This window comes from Lepidothrix coronata, unplaced genomic scaffold (genome assembly GCF_001604755.1).
Source record: "Lepidothrix coronata isolate B3197 unplaced genomic scaffold, Lepidothrix_coronata-1.0 Scaffold0, whole genome shotgun sequence".
Taxonomy (NCBI): Eukaryota; Metazoa; Chordata; class Aves; order Passeriformes; family Pipridae; genus Lepidothrix; species Lepidothrix coronata.
Window position 1 is genome coordinate 11018848 of NW_016690180.1, and position 19955 is coordinate 11038802.

Here is a 19955-nt window from a genome sequence, read left to right on the forward strand (position 1 = left end):
GACAGTTTTCTAGTTCATCAAAGTAATTTCTATGTAAAATGATGATAGCTGTCAAACCCGGCAATTTACTATCTCCCAACCTATCTCACCTGACAGAATGAACTGAAGCTTCCTAAGATCTGAAAGATAAAAGAGACACTTCCTAGGCAGCTCCTTGTCTGTGGCTGTGTAATAGCTGAAAACAGTCCTAGGGAAGTCACTAATAGTGAATAATAATTCACTGAAGTTGTAAGGTGATACTGAAGAGTCCATGGTCTTTCAAACAAGCTTCCTAACCCCTAGAGTAAATAAGCTCCCAATTGGCTTCTTTCCTTCAGTCCCATGTCTTTCGTATTTCCATCTTTCAGACAGACAGTGGCTCTGCACAGATGCTCAGATTGCTGGTTAAAGGTGTGGAGCAGGCCTTAAAGCCCCTCTGGCCAGGAATTTACACACACCTCCCTTTTCTTGCTGAATGTTCGTTATCAGTAGGTTATTACCAAACAAAACTAACTTTTATTACGGATATAGCAGTCAGCTAAATGTAATAAAGAGGAATATAATAAATTACAGACATCTGAATTTGCAGTGGACACAGAATAAATTCCTGCTATGAAAAGCCTAACTAAATTAATTAAATTAAAGTATGCAAAATTTCTTTAGGAAACTGCAGAGTAAAGGTGTGGGAATATAATGCATTTCTTCCTAGTGGAGAAGTGTCTCCTTTCCTACTTGCTTCTTGACCTCCTAAACAGACGCTTAGCTATAATTTCAGCACAGAATGAGCAGATAAACAGTCTTGAAACAGTAGAGAATGCCATATTCAGAAAAATCATGACTACGTGTGATGCTGTTATTTTGTAGTAGACTCATAGCCTGAATTCTTTGAGTAGATACAAATCAAAACCTCTCAGAATTTCACAGTAATGTATTATTACTATTACAGACATCAAACTCACTTCTTTCTCTAAAAACATACATCACGCACCTCAGAACATTCATTAAATGTAGAAACCGATAATAAAAAAAAAAACACACCAGGAATTATTAAAAATATCATGTTCAAACCAGGAAATCTGAAAACTCCTCTCTACATATGTGTGATTAATATCAATTAAAAATGTTCTTTCTTATTAACTCTATGTGACCACATACTAAGAAAAACTCTTATCTTTCTTACAAAAAAGAAAGGGAAAAAAAGCTGTCCAGTGTAAGTGAACTTTCTGTTTTATTACATATCTTAGAATGCCAAGTCATTAATCTAATATCTATTAANTTTTGTTGCTTCTTAAGTCTCAAGACAAAATAATCACTGGTGTCTTGAAATGCACTGACTGATCCAGCCTGCAGTCAATACTAAAGAAGTCAGAACTTGGATGCAGGCAGCAAAAAAACACAACAGAATTTTTTTCTTATAACATAAACTACTACAAGTACAGAAAGGCAGTTGTCTTACTGAATTTCTATAAAATTCTGAACCAAATTTAAGATTTCTGTCTTTATCTTTCCCACTATGGAAAAGTTCAGTTTTCAGTGAGGTACTTGTGATCTACTGGGATTAAGACTGTAGTTATTACTGTGTTTCTCTGTGAAAACAAAACAGCAAAAAACTTATTATGCAAAAGGCAATGCTTCTTTCTAAGTTGCTCCAAAGTTATAAAGTGAACAAAAGACAACCATAAGCATCCCACCTCCTGCTACAAGCATGAAGTGTGCTTCTTCGGCTCTAACTTTCATGCATATCTAAAACACAATATCCCAACTACAGAAAGATGTTTCTCCTCAGAAGAGAAGACTAGAGCAAATAACAGGTGGTAGCATATACCTAATGCACTACTAAAATAGATATAGTAGTAGAAACTGGAGAAGTGAAATCAGTTCTCTAGATAAATGAGAAATAGGTATGAATCACATTAAAGGGCTTTTTAGCATGTTGTCTTTCTGTTTATCTCCTTGGAAATAAAATCTTCCAGTCTTTACAAGATATTCACAGTTGTCCTCTGCACCCTTTCTACGCTTTTTTAATAATTACATAAACCATACTCGAAACGTGTACTGCAAAGGGGTTGCCTTGGACACACAAGGAAGTAAAATGATTTTCTTATTATAATCACTATTTTTCCCTGTTTACAGCACTCCAAAGCTCTTCAACCCTAAATTGCTTGATCATGTGCCTACTAAGGGTGTGTGCATTCTGTTTTCATCTGATTCACTCACTCCACAGGGACAATGCAGCTTTGCAACTAATTTGAACACTGCACAAAATTTAGTCTCTGAGCGCAACAGCAAGTTATGCTAAAATTGCCTCTCTGCTACTCAAGTCAGTTCCCATCCCCATGCTATCATTCCCTCAGTTGTGTCAGCACAACAATGTGGATAATATCCAAATAAAACAGAAATCTGGCTTTTAAAGAAAAATACCATCCCCAAACCAGCAACCTCTTCCCATCCTTTTATCATTATTACAGTATTAAGTTGTAGTTTCACTGTGGGAGTAGGAATGACCAATGGAAAACAGGATTGCTTTAGGATGCAAGTCCTGTTGTAGACCTCAGCTTTGGAAACCACAGTCTAATTATACCTAGGTTCCTGTTTGAACTATTAATACCGTGCATAAAATACCGTAATGTGCTTCAGTTACTCATACCTGTGTTTCACAATCTTCGGTATTTTTCTAGCTTTTAAGTGGCATGCTACATGATCCCTTAACTACACAGATGACAGATATGGTAATGTTCAATCTAATTTAGACATCTAATACTGCCAGTGTTCAGCAGTTTCCTATCAAAGGACTCTTCTTACTATGGGAGCAAACAAACTTTATGTGGACAGAAGACTGTCCTTATTGCTAATTATGACTCCAACAACATAATCATTAGTACAAAGAAAAAACGAAATCTAAGAAAAAAAATTTACATCATTCTATGGTGCAGAAACTACTACAACTTACAATATTCTGGCAGTGTATTTGGGACTTTTGGGAGTTTAATTTTGTATGCAAATATCTTAAGTATACTTGAAGAAAAAAGCAGAATGTGAAATTACAATTATTTTTGATTCTATATCACATACAACAGACAAATTAACTTTTAGGTTCCAAATAAATGTTAAAAAAACCATATGCATGTTTAAAGTGTTCTAAATTGTTTAGAATATTCTGACTTTTTTAAAACAAAACATAGGATGCACTTTGAAGGTGCATTTGTAAACAATTATGAAGTTACTTCAAATTATAATAAACTTACCTGTGAGCTGGAATTCTACGATCACCAGCAACTAACACCACATCACATAGCTGCTTGTGTCTAAGATAATTCTCCATCTTCTTAAAAGTTTGTTCAGCGTGGTTGAGAGCCTGAAAAAATTCATCTGAGGTACAGGGCTCCATAGTTTGACAAGATGACAAGGTATGACTGCTGTTGGAGTTCCTGCTGAAGACAATAACAGAAATCTTAGTTCACACAATATTAAGGTGAAATTTTATCTACAAAGGATAAAATAAAAATCACATGTGATTTTAAAATTGACGTGCCTGATTTGTTTTAATATATATTCCCTTGTTATTTTTTCTTCATATTCATACTTTCTCCCTCCAAACCTAATCTAAACTCTTGTGGAAAAGGTATGATCATTTACTGTTGTACTCTTCAAGTAACAGACATAGAGAGATCGGCCCATAAATTGTACCTATAGCGCTGTCAGATGGTTAAGGAAGAACATCTACCAAGACCCTACAAACTGAAAAAACAATGGAAGGATGGCAATAAGGAACCAAACCTTTCCCTGCCACATACATTAAAATCTTGCTTCACATTCAGCCTAAGGTGGCTGGAACAAAACTCAACATATGGAGCTGGTAAAAGCATGTGGGCATGTGGGGGAAAAAAACCACAAAGAAACACATTGATATACCACTACTCCCATTGCATGAACCCTTGTGTCTGATGTGAGATCTAGCACAGTAGAAGCCAACACAAGGGAAAAGTGAGGGTGGATGAAGAGAAAAATTATTCCTGTCCATACACAGAGCAGCTTGGGAGAAAAGAGGAACAAAGAAAGCGTAAAAGGAATGCATGGGCCTAGGAGATAAAGATGAATCCTAATTATGTACCTGTGGAAAACACATTTTCTTGCTCACTGTTCTTTAACTGACTACTACTTAGTTTTCCACAATGCAGGCAGCTTATAAAATACTCCGGACCTACCTTAATATTTGGAAGGATGTGAATTCATAAGACCTGCATCCAGACCCCTGCTTTTACAAAGATGTCATGGATTTACCATGTTCAGGCTAAATCTACCAAGCGAGTTATCTCACTCCTCAGCATAGGACATTAGTTTCAAGGCAGAGCTTCTCAAAACCAAACTCTACATTTTCAGCAGAAGATTTTCTGTAAAGCGGAGCTTTTTGTTTGGGGTTTGTTGTATGTTTTGGTTTTGGGTTTTTTTGCATGTGCCCAAATAGCTAAAAAGGTCAAGCAGTTTGGTACTTAATTCAAAGCTAAATCTAGCAATGGATCAGAAATGAGATACCTGCCTACCTACTTCTCTTGGAGGACTCAATCTTAAATGTTCTTGCTGAAGCTGTGGTTAGCCATTTATTTAAGATGTGTCAACTTTCTCCCCCTTCCACATCCCCCATGAGTCACTTGTTCTGCTCTACCACCGGCCCTGTAGCAAGCTGGAACAAGTATTCTTTGTGGCCATTTTGGAAACTGAATCACGGAACTCATATGTGAAACATGTAACTATGTAACCATGGAAAACATTATACCAGCAGAGTGGGTGGCATTCTCAAGTGAATGAGCACAAAGTACTCAGGGAAAGCCACTCTTAAATCAGCAACCTTGCAAAAAACCCAAACCAAACCAACAACAAAGAAAAAGCCCAACCCACAACAAAAACAAAACAAAACCAAAAAAAACAGAAGTGGAAAGAACAGGCTGCTTAGGAAATCCTTGTTCTTTATCTCCCTATCACAATTTAGCATGCTCTCAATTGCGCTTTTTTTGGTTTGTTTGTTTCAACTATATTTTAACCCAGATTCCTCAAAGTAACCCAATTAATAATGATTTTTAAAAAATTACATGCTGTCAGGGATTTGATTTGCATTACAACCTCGTGAAATGTTGTGCAGATAGAATGGAAGACGCAACAAAGGAAAAAACTTTCTAAGCCAGCACTTTGCCGGACCACACCCTCACTGGAGCTATTGCCAGCCTCAAGACTGCACACATGTATATTCTGCACAGAACTCAGTCACCGCTCTTGTTCAATAAGAAAAAATAATTGCAGTGGAGTTTATATTCTGCTACCCACAGTAAAGCACTTATTCACAACATAACAGAGCTACGCTTAGTTGTCCCCCTCATCTAAAGAAGTTTATATCTGTCTGCTAGCTAGTAACTTAAAAACCATTTTCCATAAGGAAGGAACATGAAAAGGAAAGAAATATTAAGGTTCAGTGGTCCATAAAGAGAACATGAAAGAGACAGTCTAAAGTTCAGATATTTGCAAAAAGGTAAAGATAAAGCTTCAAGAGCTTTATCTGAATGACTGATTATGAGAAATTCAAATGCCCTTCCTTCCCCAAACTGTTTTCGGCATCTTTTTCCCAGTTCCATTTGCCACAGCCATGACAGCCTGGGAGAATACACAAGCAAGGAGAGAATAGAGGAAGGGAAGGACTTGCTTTTCTCTCTCCCGGGAGTAATGCTGAAATGCCTTCCAAAATTTTTGGCCTACATCCCTTCCACCTAGAAGGAGGAAAGCTGGATATCTAATGCTGACCCATGAATGCCATGCTCAGAGCAAACACCCGGCTGCAAGGTCCTGCAGCTCTGAGTATCAAGGCAGGTGTGCTCCTTTTGGATTTGGCTCTTGACTCAAATTTATCTTTTAGTATGAATTTCCCTTTCCATAGACTAGAGGTACTGCTACTTCTGCACACCTCACACATACTAAGAAAATTACATTGAAAACTTGAAGATGTCAGCACATGAATTAAGTCTACTAATGAACCCTTTCTGCACATTCCATTAAAATTCAGATTTAAGATAGTATTTTTAACACATTAAGTAGAAATGTTATTATGCGTATCTTAGAACATCACTCAGTAGGGTTTCCCTTTTTATTCTCAAACATCAATCACGCTTCTCTTGGTCTTTGGTTTTTTCCCCCCTATTTATGTCAAAAAGATCCTATCTAGAACTGATCAATTTTTATTAAGCATGGTACAATTTCAGGATTGGGGTGCTGGTCGACAGTCAGTCGAACATAAGCCAGCAGTATGCCCAAGTGGTCAAGAAGGCCAGTGGCATCCTGGCCTGTATCAGCAATAGTGTGGCCAGCAGCACTGGGGAAGTGATTGTCCCTCTGTACTCCACACTGGTGAGTCCGCACCTTGAAGCCTGTTCTGGGCCCCTCACTACAAGAAAGTCATTGAGATGCTGGAACATGTCCACAGAAGGGCAACAGTGTTGGTTAAGGGTCAGAAGCATAAACTCTGGGGAGCAGCTGAGGGAGCTGGGGTTGATTAGCCTGGAGAAAAGGAGGCTCAGGAGAGACCTTACTGCTTTTCAAGCAATAGGACAAGAGCAAATGGCCTCAAGTTGCACCAGGAGAGGTTAGATTAGATATTAGGAAAACCTTCTTCAATGAAAGAGTGGTCAGGCATTGGAACAGGCTGCTCACTGAAGTGGTGAAATCACCATCCCTGGAAGTGTTCAAAAAAAGTGCAGATGTAGTGATTTGGGACATGGTTCCATGGTGGACATGGCAGTATTCTTTAATGGTTGGACTCTATGATCTTAGAGGTCTTTTCCAACCTTAATGATTCTATGATTCTATATAAGTTACTCTAAGGACAGTATCTTTCCCATGCTAACTACATATTTTACCATCCTGGTGACGAACATTAATCTACGAAAGATGTTAGCTTTCTTCAACTTCTCTGCCTAATAAAGAACATATAACAGTATGTCTTTTGAAATGAAAATTTTGTATACTCCATGCTATAAACTCTTCAATTTTTAAAGGATTTTATTTCTTGAAGTAGGATGCTTGGAAGAAAGAGCTCAGCCCAATATTAACGGTTCACTGCAAAGCAATGAAACAATTAACTGGGCTGAAAAAATGGCAATAAGCAAGTTTCAAAAGTAAAAGCAAATACAATGATGACAACTGGAAAGCTGAATTCACACCTCTCCCTCTGCTGTTGTTTCAGCTTTGTTTTAGCTTAAACAAAACCACAAACACAGATTTCAATATAAAAACAAACCAAACCACAACATATACAAGCCTTCTTTCCTCCCACTTTCACTAAACTCTCCCTCAAAAAGAGAGTGTTTCTTCTATTAACAGGATTTGTTATTTTAATAATTTTAAAGCATTGATATTAATTTTAAAGGAGGAGTTGCAATGGTTATTTTGTAACAAATATTCATTAACAACCTATGATTTTCAGTAAGTATTAACCTTGGCTATAACAAAGGTTGTAAAACTTTTTTCAACCATTTTATTTCATGCATTTCAAATTATTTTAGGAAGGCATCTTTTAAGTTAAAATCTCCATGCTTGTCTTTGAAATAAAAATGAAGCAATAAAGACTTCATTATGACTAAGAAAAGAATCAGTTACACATTTCAAACCATTCATTTTAGAATGGAGATAGAGAAACAAAAATTTGAAATTAATTTTAACTTTTTTTTCTGAAAAATTGCATACAATTTGTCTGAAAAAAAAATCTCTGAAAATTTATGCATAAATTTACTCATATTTAAAACTGTTGTTTTGCCATGATCAGTTGACCTAATTTAACATCATCTCTACCTCTTATTGCAAGGTAAGAGTGACAAGTTTAGATCAAGGTATGTGGTACAGATGCTGACCTTATATATAAGTACTACCTTGCTTCTTCTAAGCTTTTGCACCAAGTAACAGTTTATTTCTTTGCATTATTAAGTCACATTTCTTTTAACAGAAGAGATGTTGAAGTGCAGCTGGTTACTAGAGCCTTGACTGGATAAAGGAGTCAGGGAGCATTACAATGGGACTTCTATCCGCAAAATCTTGATGGAGAAAATACCCTAGTTCATCCTACTATTTGTACTCAACTGGGTGGTTCACAGAATCAACAAGGGAAGTCTGTTTTTCAAAACATTTCTATGCTCTGTCTCCTTTTCCCACTCCATCCACCACCACAAGTCTAGTTCTCCTTTCCCCTCAACTCCTTAAGGCATTGCCTCACTAGGCAAGAGACAGCAAATAATGTGACTACTGGGAAGCTGTGCTGTAGCAGAGGAATTCTGCCCTTTCTCAGGAAAGGCAATAAGCTGGGTTTCTCTCCATTAACAAGCTGCCATTTGCGAGGAGTGACGTTATCTTCGAGACTTCTGCCTACCCTCACATTAAACAGCCCATGGGCTTTACAGCTGCCAGGGAAATGGCAGAGGTGATGCTGAACACAACCGCATGAACTTGCTCCCTTTAGGAAACCAAACTAAAAGCAAATGCTCTGCCTATGCTACTGAAGTTTGCAGGCAGCACTATACACCAACCCAAATGGCTTTCACAGATGCACTGAAAATGCTGCAAAACGGGAACTGGAGCAAGAATAACCTGTGCATAGAATTGGCTTAAATTCTGTTTTACAAATGTTTCTCTAACACAAGCTGGGTGTAGATGAAAGCGTTAGAAGCAGCAAACATTAGCAAAACTGTAGAGATAGGAAAAAATACACATTCTTCTCCTTGCTACTATGTTTCAGTGAATAGCACTTTGTTTCTTAGAGAATGAAGTAACTAACATCAGCATTTAAAACCTGAATTTATGCATAAAGAATATTACCTTCATAAATATGACATGTAAATAAACATAAAATCAACCAACCAATATAGATATCTCAACATATATAGATATTTAAAAACCTACTGTGATAAATCATAGAAGAAAAAATGTAAAAATATTACTTTTATTCACACTTGAAAAAGCTTGAAAATTAGGTTCAAAGTAACAAAAGAGGTTTCGAGTGAAAAAATGATTAAGTATGTATAGGAAAATGGCTGCAATTGCCTTGTGTTGAGAGAAGTCAAGAAAAGGACGAAAAATAATGCATAGTACCTCTGACTATAAATTACATGCTCCTGTTTAAATTCTTGTAATGCAAACCAAGAATAATGTTAAGGAAATAAAAAGCCAATGATGAAAGCAGAACTCTGTAATCATAAATGAAATGTATGGATTTTTAGTTTCAGAGCTGTTCAAAACCAGTGAAAGCATTTATTCTCTTACTAGAAAAGTTACATCATAAGTAGCTGGCATTCCTAATAAAAAATAAAAATTAAAAAAAAAAAAAAGTCCTACCCAGCCACAAGGTAAGCTATTTGTCTACTTTGAGACAGGCCACTGTGTTTCCTATACTGCACAACAAACTCATGATATTTTTTGGTAATAATATAAGTAGAAGATCTGTTGCAATTTCAACTCATCTTTAGTCTATTAGAGAAGATAAAGAATGTTTCCCCTTGGACAAATTAGGATACATATTATAATACATCTTCAGCATTTAAAAACAAATCTTAATTTTGTAACTTTCTCACTACATTAAGATGGCTTCCTGCATTGCAGTTTTCACAAAATAGTTTTAGAAGTATTTTTTCAACAATTTGATTGTTCATACTGCTTTCTTGATGCTAGCTGACATTTTATTGCATATAGAGACCAAAACACAACTTACTGAAATAATAACATGCCAGTTTTTCTGCCAGCTTCCAAGATTTTATATTATAGTTCATAAGGAGTAAAATACTTCCTCTTCAAAGTTACTAGGACAAGAACTTCAGCTGCAGAGAACAGAATTTGTTGAAAAGAAGGATGTTGAAAGGATTCTTGGAAAAAACAAACTGGTAAAAATCAGGACACTTTTTTAGGCTCAGAAGAGCATAAATAAAAGCAGAACAAAGACTGTTAAAATCCATACGGTATAATAATTCATGATAAGAAAAGATAATGGAAAGCGAACAAAAGTAACCCTGGAGAGACTGCAGTGATTTCCTTTATGCTAAAGAATTATAGCTATAGCCAGAACTACAATCTTGCAATCAAAAGGCACATGCTCAAGCAAACAAATATATCTGCATTAACCTTAATCTAACTGGCATGAATAGCAAAAGACATGAGAAGCTGGAGCACAGACTCCAGCGTTACCTGTGGTAACCTAACAAAGACATGTATACACGGCCTGCTAAGCTAATACTACTGCATTGTTACTTGTTTCTGATTTTGATAAGAAATAACACAGGCATGTTTCATTGCAGCGAGACCTCTGATTATAGCTCTGATATTTCCTGTTTTATTCCTAAAAGGTGTCTTGGATTTAGCGCAACAAATTTGTATACTCACACAAATGCCATAAGCAACACGTATTCTGTCTGGAAAACAACACTCAGACTACCTCATGATGCCCCTACATTTCAGCATGGTCGAGAAGCGCAATAGTACAAAAACATACCTGACTGAGCTTTAATGTAGTCAAAGCACATGACAGTCACTGCAAAAATATGATCATCTTGCATGGAGGCCCCTTGCATGATCATCTGAACAAACAGCTGGATTTCCCTGTGGCTTTCTAAGTCCATGCTGAAGGCTCTTGTTATCTATCTTATTACAACATCTACTGCTCAAACTTGGTAGATTCAATCTCCCTCATACATGCTATATAACTGTGCTGCACTAACTCTTTTCAAATGTTCATAGACATAACCCTATCCACATGGATGATAAGAAGATGATCACAAGTAGTTAGCGTCGATTCACTAAAGATAATTTTTTTTGACCAACCTTGTGGCCTTCTACCATGAAAACAACTACCTGGATGTTTGAGGAGAGAACAGTGGATATGGTCTACCTCTGCTTCAGCAGGGCTTTCAACACTGTCTCTCACAACATCCTCACAGGCAAACTCAGGAAGTGTGGACTGGATGAGTGGACAGTGAGGAGGATTGACAACTGGCTGGCAGATCTGGCTGGCAGATCCCAGAAGGCGATAACCTGTAGCACAGGGTCTAGCTGGAGGTCTGTCAGGAATGGTGTCCTCTAAGGTTCTATATTGGGCACTGTACTGTATTACTTATTCCTCAATTACTTGGATGAAGGGGCAGATGCCTCCTCAGCAAGTTCACTGATGACACAAAACTGGGAGGAGTGGCTGATATCCCAGAGGGTGTGCAGCCCTTCAGAAGGACCTCTACAGGCTGGAGAGATGGTCAGAGAGGAACCATCTGAAACTAAACATAGGCAAGTGCAGGGTCCTGTACCTGGGGAACAATAACCCCATACACCAGTAGAGGGTGGGTGCTGACCTGCTGTAAAGCAGCTCCGCAGAGAAGGACCTGGGGTTCCTGGTGGACAACAAGCTGTCCAAGAGCCAGAATGTGCCCCTGTGGCCAAGAAGGCAAATGATATCCTGGGGTGCATTAGGAAGAGCACTGCCAGCAGGTTGAGGCAGGTCATCCTGCCCCTTTACTCAGCCCTAGTGAGACGCATCTAGAGTGCTATGTCTAGTTCTGGGCTCCTCAGTACAAGAGGGACATGGAGCTCCTGGAGCAGATCCAGTGGAGGGCTACAAAGATGATTAAAGGACTGGAGCATCTCTCTTATGAGGAAAGATTAAGGGAGCTGGGCCTTGAGAAGAGATGACTGAGAGGGGACCTCATCAGTGCCTATGAGTATCAGAAGGGAGAGTGTCAAGAGGATGGAGCCAGGCTCTTCTTGGTGGTGCCAAGCAATAGGACAAGGAGCAACAGGCAGAAACTGAACATCAGGAGGAACTTCTTTACTGTGCACATGACCAAGCACTGGAACGGGTTACCCAGAGAGGCTGAGGAGTCTCCCTCATTGGAGATACTGAAGAACTATCTGGATGCAATCCTTTGCCATGTGGTCTAGGATGACCCTGATTGAGCAGAGAAATTGGACCAAGTGACCCACGGTTGTCCCTTCCAACCCTACCCATTCTGTGATTCTGCAATTACCCAAGTGAAGATATAAAAGGTACAGAGGGAAAAGAAAGAATTTTAATGGTAGCATGAAAGAAAAGAAATGAGAAGGTAAAAGATTCTCCCCTTTAAAACAACTGTCTTTCAATAACAAAGTTGCTTTTGTCTAATTCATGCATACATCTAGCAAAAAAATGCTCTTTTGATAGTTTTTCAGTTAATTTCACATATCATACTACTATCATGCCACAATTAGGGAACCTATTAACTGTTCTTATTTAACAGTTTTGTGATAGGAGATATACAGAAATACATAGCACAATTAGGGCTCCTACAGAACTTATAGCTTCAAAGGTCAATAAGAGTGAGGTGAAAGAGAAGACATATCAGAGGTTGCTATAGACTGAAAACTCAGGATGAGGAGGCAGTCTTAGACTGGAAGTTACAGCATACTAACTCCAAGACTGATCATACAGAGCAATACTGCAGAATAGCTACCACATTCAGACCTTGTCTTTCAATAATTACAGACATCTTACCAAACTGTTCAAGGTTAGCACACAACCGATGAATTCTGAAATCCTACTTGTATTTAATACATTCCCATACTTAAATCAACAGTAAAGTAATTCCAACATTTTAATACATGCTTGGGTGAAATGAATCAGATACAACATTCTGCATACTAGGTATGCTCTAGGTATTTTTAGCGTGATATTCACTGTGTTTTCAAGGTCTGTGGATTGCTCCTACAGCATCCACAAGAAAAGTTAAGAAAAAAAAAACTAATGCTAATAGGGTCAAATTTTCTATACAAGAGTCTGCACAGCTGTTGGAAAATTCTTAAAAGTGTACAAATCCAAAAGGATGACCATTGCCTCAGGAATGTAGGGGAACTAACAAACAGCAGCAGTGGAGGAAATCTAGGAGACAAAAACCAGCAAAAGAATTCAAAACTCACTGTTCCAGTAAACCCTCATTTGAGCTAATGCTGGTTACAAACAACACACAGAAGTACAATGCGAACAGCATTACAACCAACTAGCTCTGAGCCCTGAATCTGGATGATCTGCCTGCATCTCAGATACAGCCTTTGCCAAAGATCTGGTACTAAACTTGGAATTTGGTTATCCTTTATGCCACCGAGGTCTATACTAATAATAAATTAATTTGACAGCAGGTCCCCTCTAAATGAATCATATAATGATCTAAAGTTTCCATAATGACAAGGCCCTGATCTAAATGCTTTTCTCTCTGTGATATATGACATGGTAAAGAGGAAGGATTGATACACACAAAGCAGGAGAGCTGCTTCTGTTACTTCATGCTTTTAGAGCTTGTAACTGGGCACTAAGTTATAGAGGAGCACAGAAGTAAGGTAACTGTAGCTTCTACAAAAAGTTTTTAAGAAGGACTTTTCATACACACAATTTGTTTGTAATGGAGGAGGTAACAGGGTTTTCTTATGGGAAAAAAAGCCCTTTGAAAACTACATAGACGAAGGTGTTGCTTTGGGTTTTTTTTCCTCAAGTCATCAGATAAGAAGCTGTATTTTAGACTATTAAGAAGGACCATTTAATTAAGTTAACATCAGAAAAACTCCAGGTGTTAAGCAGACTTATGTAGAGCTTATACATTCTTAACAAAGGAAGTGAACAAAACATGGTTTACGTACAGTCTCCCCAAGAGACAAGATACAGATAACAATACAAAGCAAATTCCTATATTACCATCAGCTACATATTAAATTATATCAACACTGAACTCAAAATTTATCTAAAATATTTATTTTAAAGTAAAACATTAGCAAGAACTACAAGACAATAATGGAAATACAAATAACTCTAGATGCTACAGATAATTTAGAAGATAATCAATTTACTAAGTTCAAATCCTTCATGCATTTCCTGTAGTATACAACTCTGTCTGCAAAAAAACCCAAACAAAAATAGACTTCTCACAACATCCTAAGTAAGTATCTGCACTTCTCCAGTTCTACAAAGTAACAAACTATTTTTGTCATATGTACATTACTCTCCTACAATTAAGAACACATTTGTAGTAATTTCAACCTACCTATACATTTAACTCTTAAAATTACATTTTTTCTCTACAGTGATTGACTTGCTATGCTGAGAATATCCTAACTGGAGTAATGCTGTACATAAAAATTTCACATCACAAATATATCTTGCTGAAACAGAAGGTGCTAATGTATCTGTATCATATCCAGTGACACAGTTATTTAAAAATTCACATCTGAATATAATCTAAAATGTGACCTCTTCAGAGATATGTTACTTACAGATACATAGTTCTTGCAGCACTACGAGACTGTTGTTATGATCCATCAGTATGTAGGATCTCCTTTCCCATTAATTCTAGTATTTTGTCATACAAGCAAATACACTGTGTTCACGTCTAAGCATTTTTACTCTCCTTCCTTTCCTTGAATCTTTAAAGGTCATATAGACCATAAATAGTTAGTGTTTATATTATGGACTACTTTGCCCTTCCACTACATTAATTCTTCTCCTAAGGAATGCAAAACACTAAACCACCATAAGTAGGTTGATCTGTCCTTAATAGGCTTTATTTAACACTGTACTCTTTTAAATTGCCACACTGAAATTCCACTTTCTGAAATGCCATATCGGTGCAAAGCTATTTTAAAAGCAAGAAAGTAAACATCATAGAATGGCTGACTTATGTAGTAAATGAAATAATAGAATTAAACTGATAGTTCACAAGAAAGGTTATTAACTTGTCTAATTTATGATAACCAGTAAACAGCTTTAATTTAAGAAAAAATTTCACTGTTTCATCTTTAGTAACGATATGTAAGAAAAGAACACCAAAACATCTTTACAGACACAATAAAACTATTTTTCTTTTTACGCTAGATGCACTGTTTGAGACACCCAGATGGGTAACTGCTTTCACTTTAAAGCACAAATTCATTGGCTTTCAATAGATGTAATTTTTTTCTTTGATTTATAATGCATTTTTTACAGTTAACTCTCCCTCTTCTATAGAAACATATGGAAACATCAGGTAAGAATCAGAAGAAGCTACTTTTTCATAATTTTCTCCTAACTGGCATAATCAAACAACCAGTGTCACTTCAAAATAATGTAAGAAGCATCCTCTAACATTACCATGTAATGTTCATACAGCATGTACTTGGTATACTATTTAAAATATGAGTCCATCCATGTATGCGCTTTGTTTACCCCCACTGACTAAAGCTGCCTTTTTGAAAAGGTCCTAATAAACACACAGAACCTGATTATAAATATTATTCTGATGCACAGTTGCTGCCAGGTTTCTAAAGCATTTTAGTTTAGAATAAAGGCTAGCCTACATATGCATGCTAACTATAAACATGAAATGAAAACACATTTCTCACAATAGGAAAGTAACAATTAACCTGCACGAACTGCTGTCCGATTCATTTTCTTCTTCACTTGCTCTATCATCTGCTTCTTGTCTGTCAAACCAACGTGCACTTCCACAGTCTTCTGCTGAGAATTCAAATGCAGGGATTTCTGAGGTGGATGCCATTGGCCAAAGAGGTGAATTCTGGAAATCCTGTTGGCTGGACCTTCTGTAGCCAACTGATGTTAAAGGTAAGTTACCTGAATCTAAAAACTTTGTGTCACCAGTTATTACATTTTGTCCTCTGTTCCAGAAGTCTCCCTGGTGGTTTTCAATTGCAGAGTTAGGGGCTGATGCCTGATGACCAAACCACCTCCATCTGATTTTTAAAATCTGCTTCACGTCAAACTCTTTACGAGAACCAGACATTCTTAGTGAAAGCCAGCGATCGTCTAGGCAACAGGGTAAGAAGCAGCACACATAAAAGAAGATTTGTGCACCCAACCAAGACAAGAGAAACACATGCTCTGCCTGTCTGTGGCAAGCAGATTTGCTACGGAAGGAGGGGAAAAAGCATTGCAATCACACAAAAAAGGCTTCTTTAACAGTATGTCATTTGAATATAAACAAAAGGCAACAGACAGTGAAAAATCCTGAGTTGAAGAGAGGAGATGAAACAATCACTTCTATCAGGAAAAATGCTAATCAGTTTACCCTAAAAGCTCCGAGGCTTCTTCTGTTGCTCTCCTCTGACCATTAGCTTTCAAAAACACCAAACAGTATTCATTAAAGCCCTTTCAAGAGTTGAATACCAGCCCCTTTTCTTAAACCACAAATGACAGCAAACATAATCCCAGTACCGCATCTTAGAATCTCTGCTTCTTCTTCTATTAACTCTTCCTACTACAGAGGGGAAAAAACTGCAAAAACCAAACTAAATTCTTTCTACATTGCTAAAAAAAAAAATTACAGAATTCTGCTGGGGAGAAACTGCTGCAAATAATTATTTTTCCCATTATAGGACATGCACTAACTTAAAAAGGACAAGAACAGCCTTGGAAGGCTCAAGGGACTAGTAGTGGGGGTTATAAAACCTTTCATCTTGATGTGCTTTGATTCAAATCTAGGTCTGCAGTAACTGAAAATTTCTATCTGAAATGAGCTAATGGTTTCCATTCACTTACACATCACTAAAAGAGAAAGCAAGAAAAAGCCAATCAGTCACTATGCAAGACATAAGACACCCCCCTGCAAAACAGACAACAAAAGATGACTGCTCAAAAGGTTTCTTTCTAATCATGTAAAATCAGCTGTTCCAAATCAAGTTAGAGATACTGCGGTGGAACAGCAAAAAAGAGAGATGGATACTTTTGAGACAAAACACTCTCTAGGATAGGTAATTTATATAACATATTAAAATACCCAACAAAAGTTTTTACTTGGATAAGGAAGAGAAAGCCAAAAGGACAAAATACACAATGATCAATTTACTGTTCCCATGAAAACCAGCCTACTTCCTCTATGATATATGGAGCTAGTTAGGTATAAAATGCTGAGATTAATTTCAGCCACATAGTAATAAATATTTTAGAACAACAAAGAGGCACTGGATTTTATCAGTCCTTGATAAACAGATTTACCTTTTCAAACTTTACAATCTGTTGAGTCTGTTCAACTCTCCAGGATACATATGCAAGAAATTTATAAGAAGTACTTCTTTTCTACTTACAGTTTTCATCAAAAGTGAAAGTCACTGTCTATCGGATTAACATTATGAGCTTCGAAATATGGAATCTTGTCATTAGGATACTAGCAGTGTTCTTTAGAACAGTCTATATGCAGAGTCCATATGAAAACTTAAACAGTGCCAAACGCTACCACCTAAAGCCCAAACACTGTTCCAAACTCAATGCCATGAGTAAATCATGTTATTTCCTTGGGAACAACAATGCTGAAAGGGCTAGTTGTAACCTGGAAAGCTCACCCATCATTGCCCAGAACACAGTTATTTATGAAAGTGCTTCTCACAAATGCTAGCAAAGCTCATTTCTATAGAAACTGCATTCCAGCTGTTTCCACAAAGAGATGCTGCATTTCAGAGTGTGTACACTGCCAGCATCCTGGCCTACTGGAAGCCAAATACCAAGACCTTTGCAGCATATCCAGAGAACAGTTGAAAATACTTGGAAGGTAAGATGATTAAGTAGGTAAACATACAAAGCCGTTACCATCCTTGCTGGGGATTTAATTTAAACACAGAAAACCAAGGAAATATTTAAGAGAGGATTAATGATTTAACATATCAGCATAAAAATTGTACGGATGTTTAACCAAAATGATATGACATGCATACCCTACTCATCTTGTCCACATACAGCTAATTGTTAAAAGCTTAACCGGAGTGTTTAAACACCATCATTTGTGTAATTGCAAGTTGGGTGAAACTGCAAGAAAGCCTACGTACAAACAAAACAGCATCTTTCTATTTATTCTCTCCCTATGTTTTGTATTGGTGTCAGGTGTTCACTAAGTGTGAAGAAGCAGGACAAGCAATTGGTATATTTGTTAACATTCATCAGAGCAGTAATATTTTAATTATCCGTTTAACTATAAAAAGTAACATTTAAATACTTTTATTTCTGCTGGTATGGTAAATTATACATAAGGACTGACCTGGATTCTCATTCTTGTGTAACAGACTCATTTAAAATTCAGGCTGTCCCAGTACAAGTCTACTAAGACAGTGGCAGATTTGCTGATTCTAGTGCTTTTTCAGCACTTTCCATTGACTTACTACAGCCCAATTACTGCTTGTCTTTGGCTGTGAAGCTATGGGCTCAAACAGAGATTAGAAAACAAAATATGCTGTAGTTTTAATGGACAAAAACATAAAACTGTTTTCTATTCTCTTTCATTTTTCTAGATTATACAAATTTTCTCCCTCTATATACTCCCTCAAAATTACACTTCTAAGATGGACTGCATTAAATATTTAAATTGTTTCTGTTTCATAGGAATTACTTATAAGTTTGTATTACAGATGACAAGTGCCATTAGATTCTTCAGTTTAAATTGACAGCATTCCTCCGAAATAATTGAGGGCCTCTTCTAGTTCTGGACAAGGTTTGTTACTGTGAATGATGCAATAGCTTTTATCAGGTCCCCTGCTGGGAGTTAACAGACTTCTGAGGAGATCTCAAATGATGAACTGTTAGGACTTCCACTTAGTATGACCACCCAAACCTCATCTTTGACATCTCATCTAGTGATTGGTACTCACAAATACAAATGCCCACCCTTTATGGCCTCCCATCAGACATCTTTCTAATGCAATAACACATTTCTGAGAATCCTGCTAAAAACATCTTAGTCAAGCACAACATACAAAGACTTGGCAAAGATTCTCTAATATTTTTTCATTTACTAAGGCAAAAGTTTGAATTTAATGAAAAAACAACAGTGTCTATATCTATTTTTTCTGTTCTTCAGTACTATTGCAGTTTCTATTATGTGGTGAATCAAAACAACATTTTAAATATAGGTATACTGTCACCTTTGAGAACATAATTCTGTCTGCATTAATGAGGTTGTGTAAGTTTACTGTGAAAACAATTTTAGGAACTCTGATTTTTAATTGAACAGATTGATATTCCTCCAAGTGGAGCACCTGAACATTTAAGTACATAACTTCTCTCATATAAGCAGCTTCACAAAGTAAATCCCTGCAGTAAGCCGTGAGGTACAGTTTCCCAGATTCTGTGTTGTGAACAAAAAGAAAACATATAAATGCGTGCTGCAGTTGTGCAAATAGGTAACACCAAGAACATCGTCTGACAGCTTTATAAATTGCTCTTTTCACAATCTTCAGAACAGTTATCTCCACAGAGATATAAAAATCTGGGGTTTTTACTAACCAAAAACTTTACTGCACTAACATCCTTTGAAATTATATATGTTTATTCATACAAGTTTTAAAGGAAGATTGTAACAGAGCACAACTAGTTAAAATTTAAACAACTTTACTTCTAAGATACTCCTACCATATATTTTGAGGGAAAGTGTACTTAATATTTAGAGTGTTTCAGTGGGAAATATGGAAACATTATTATAATTAGGCCTACCCTTTTATTTATTATGACTTTTTCACTATGTAATCAATTAAGTTTTCAAATAAACAAATATGTTTATGGAATACTTGTTGAGGTACTTTTAAGATTTGAACCTCAACACCACTTTTCATGGTGACATTTTACCTGTCACTACTATGTTTTGGCTTCAAAACCTATCACCACTCAACTTCTAACGCAACTCATATACAATATTTTCAAGGTATTTAGTCTGTCAAATGGATTTTAAAAAGGAGTATGAAGGCTCAGCTAGTCCTGAGAAGATAATAATGATCCTTTTATGTGCCAATTAAGAATGCAAATGTCAAAATAAGTACATAAAGTCTTTGTTTTGAATGCAGGAGTTGTTTCTCGCTTCAAAAAATACTGTTTAACAAAAGCATTAAATATAAAAAGATACATTTTAGACATAACTACACTCATTAAGATGTGAAAAAGTAATATTGTCAATGTTTAGTGATCCTAGATGTGTATT

General features: G+C 36.7%; 1 protein-coding gene across 5 annotated transcripts in view; it reads right to left on the reverse strand.

Annotated features, from left to right (window-relative positions):
* Window positions 1-19955, reverse strand: part of KLHL5 (kelch like family member 5) — a 61589-nt gene that overhangs the window by 27314 nt on the left and 14320 nt on the right. Inside the window, exons 1-3 of one of the 5 annotated variants that reach the window (XM_017805449.1) lie at window positions 15614-15887; window positions 15406-15496; window positions 3225-3410 (exon numbers count right to left, since the gene is read on the reverse strand). In XM_017805449.1, the coding sequence (XP_017660938.1) occupies window positions 3225-3410; window positions 15406-15496; window positions 15614-15782 (446 nt within the window). In that variant the 5' untranslated portion in view covers window positions 15783-15887. Of the gene's footprint in view, window positions 1-3224; window positions 3411-15405; window positions 15894-19955 lie in introns of those variants that run through there. The other 4 variants (XM_017805440.1, XM_017805431.1, XM_017805463.1 and 1 more) reach the window with 4 other exon arrangements.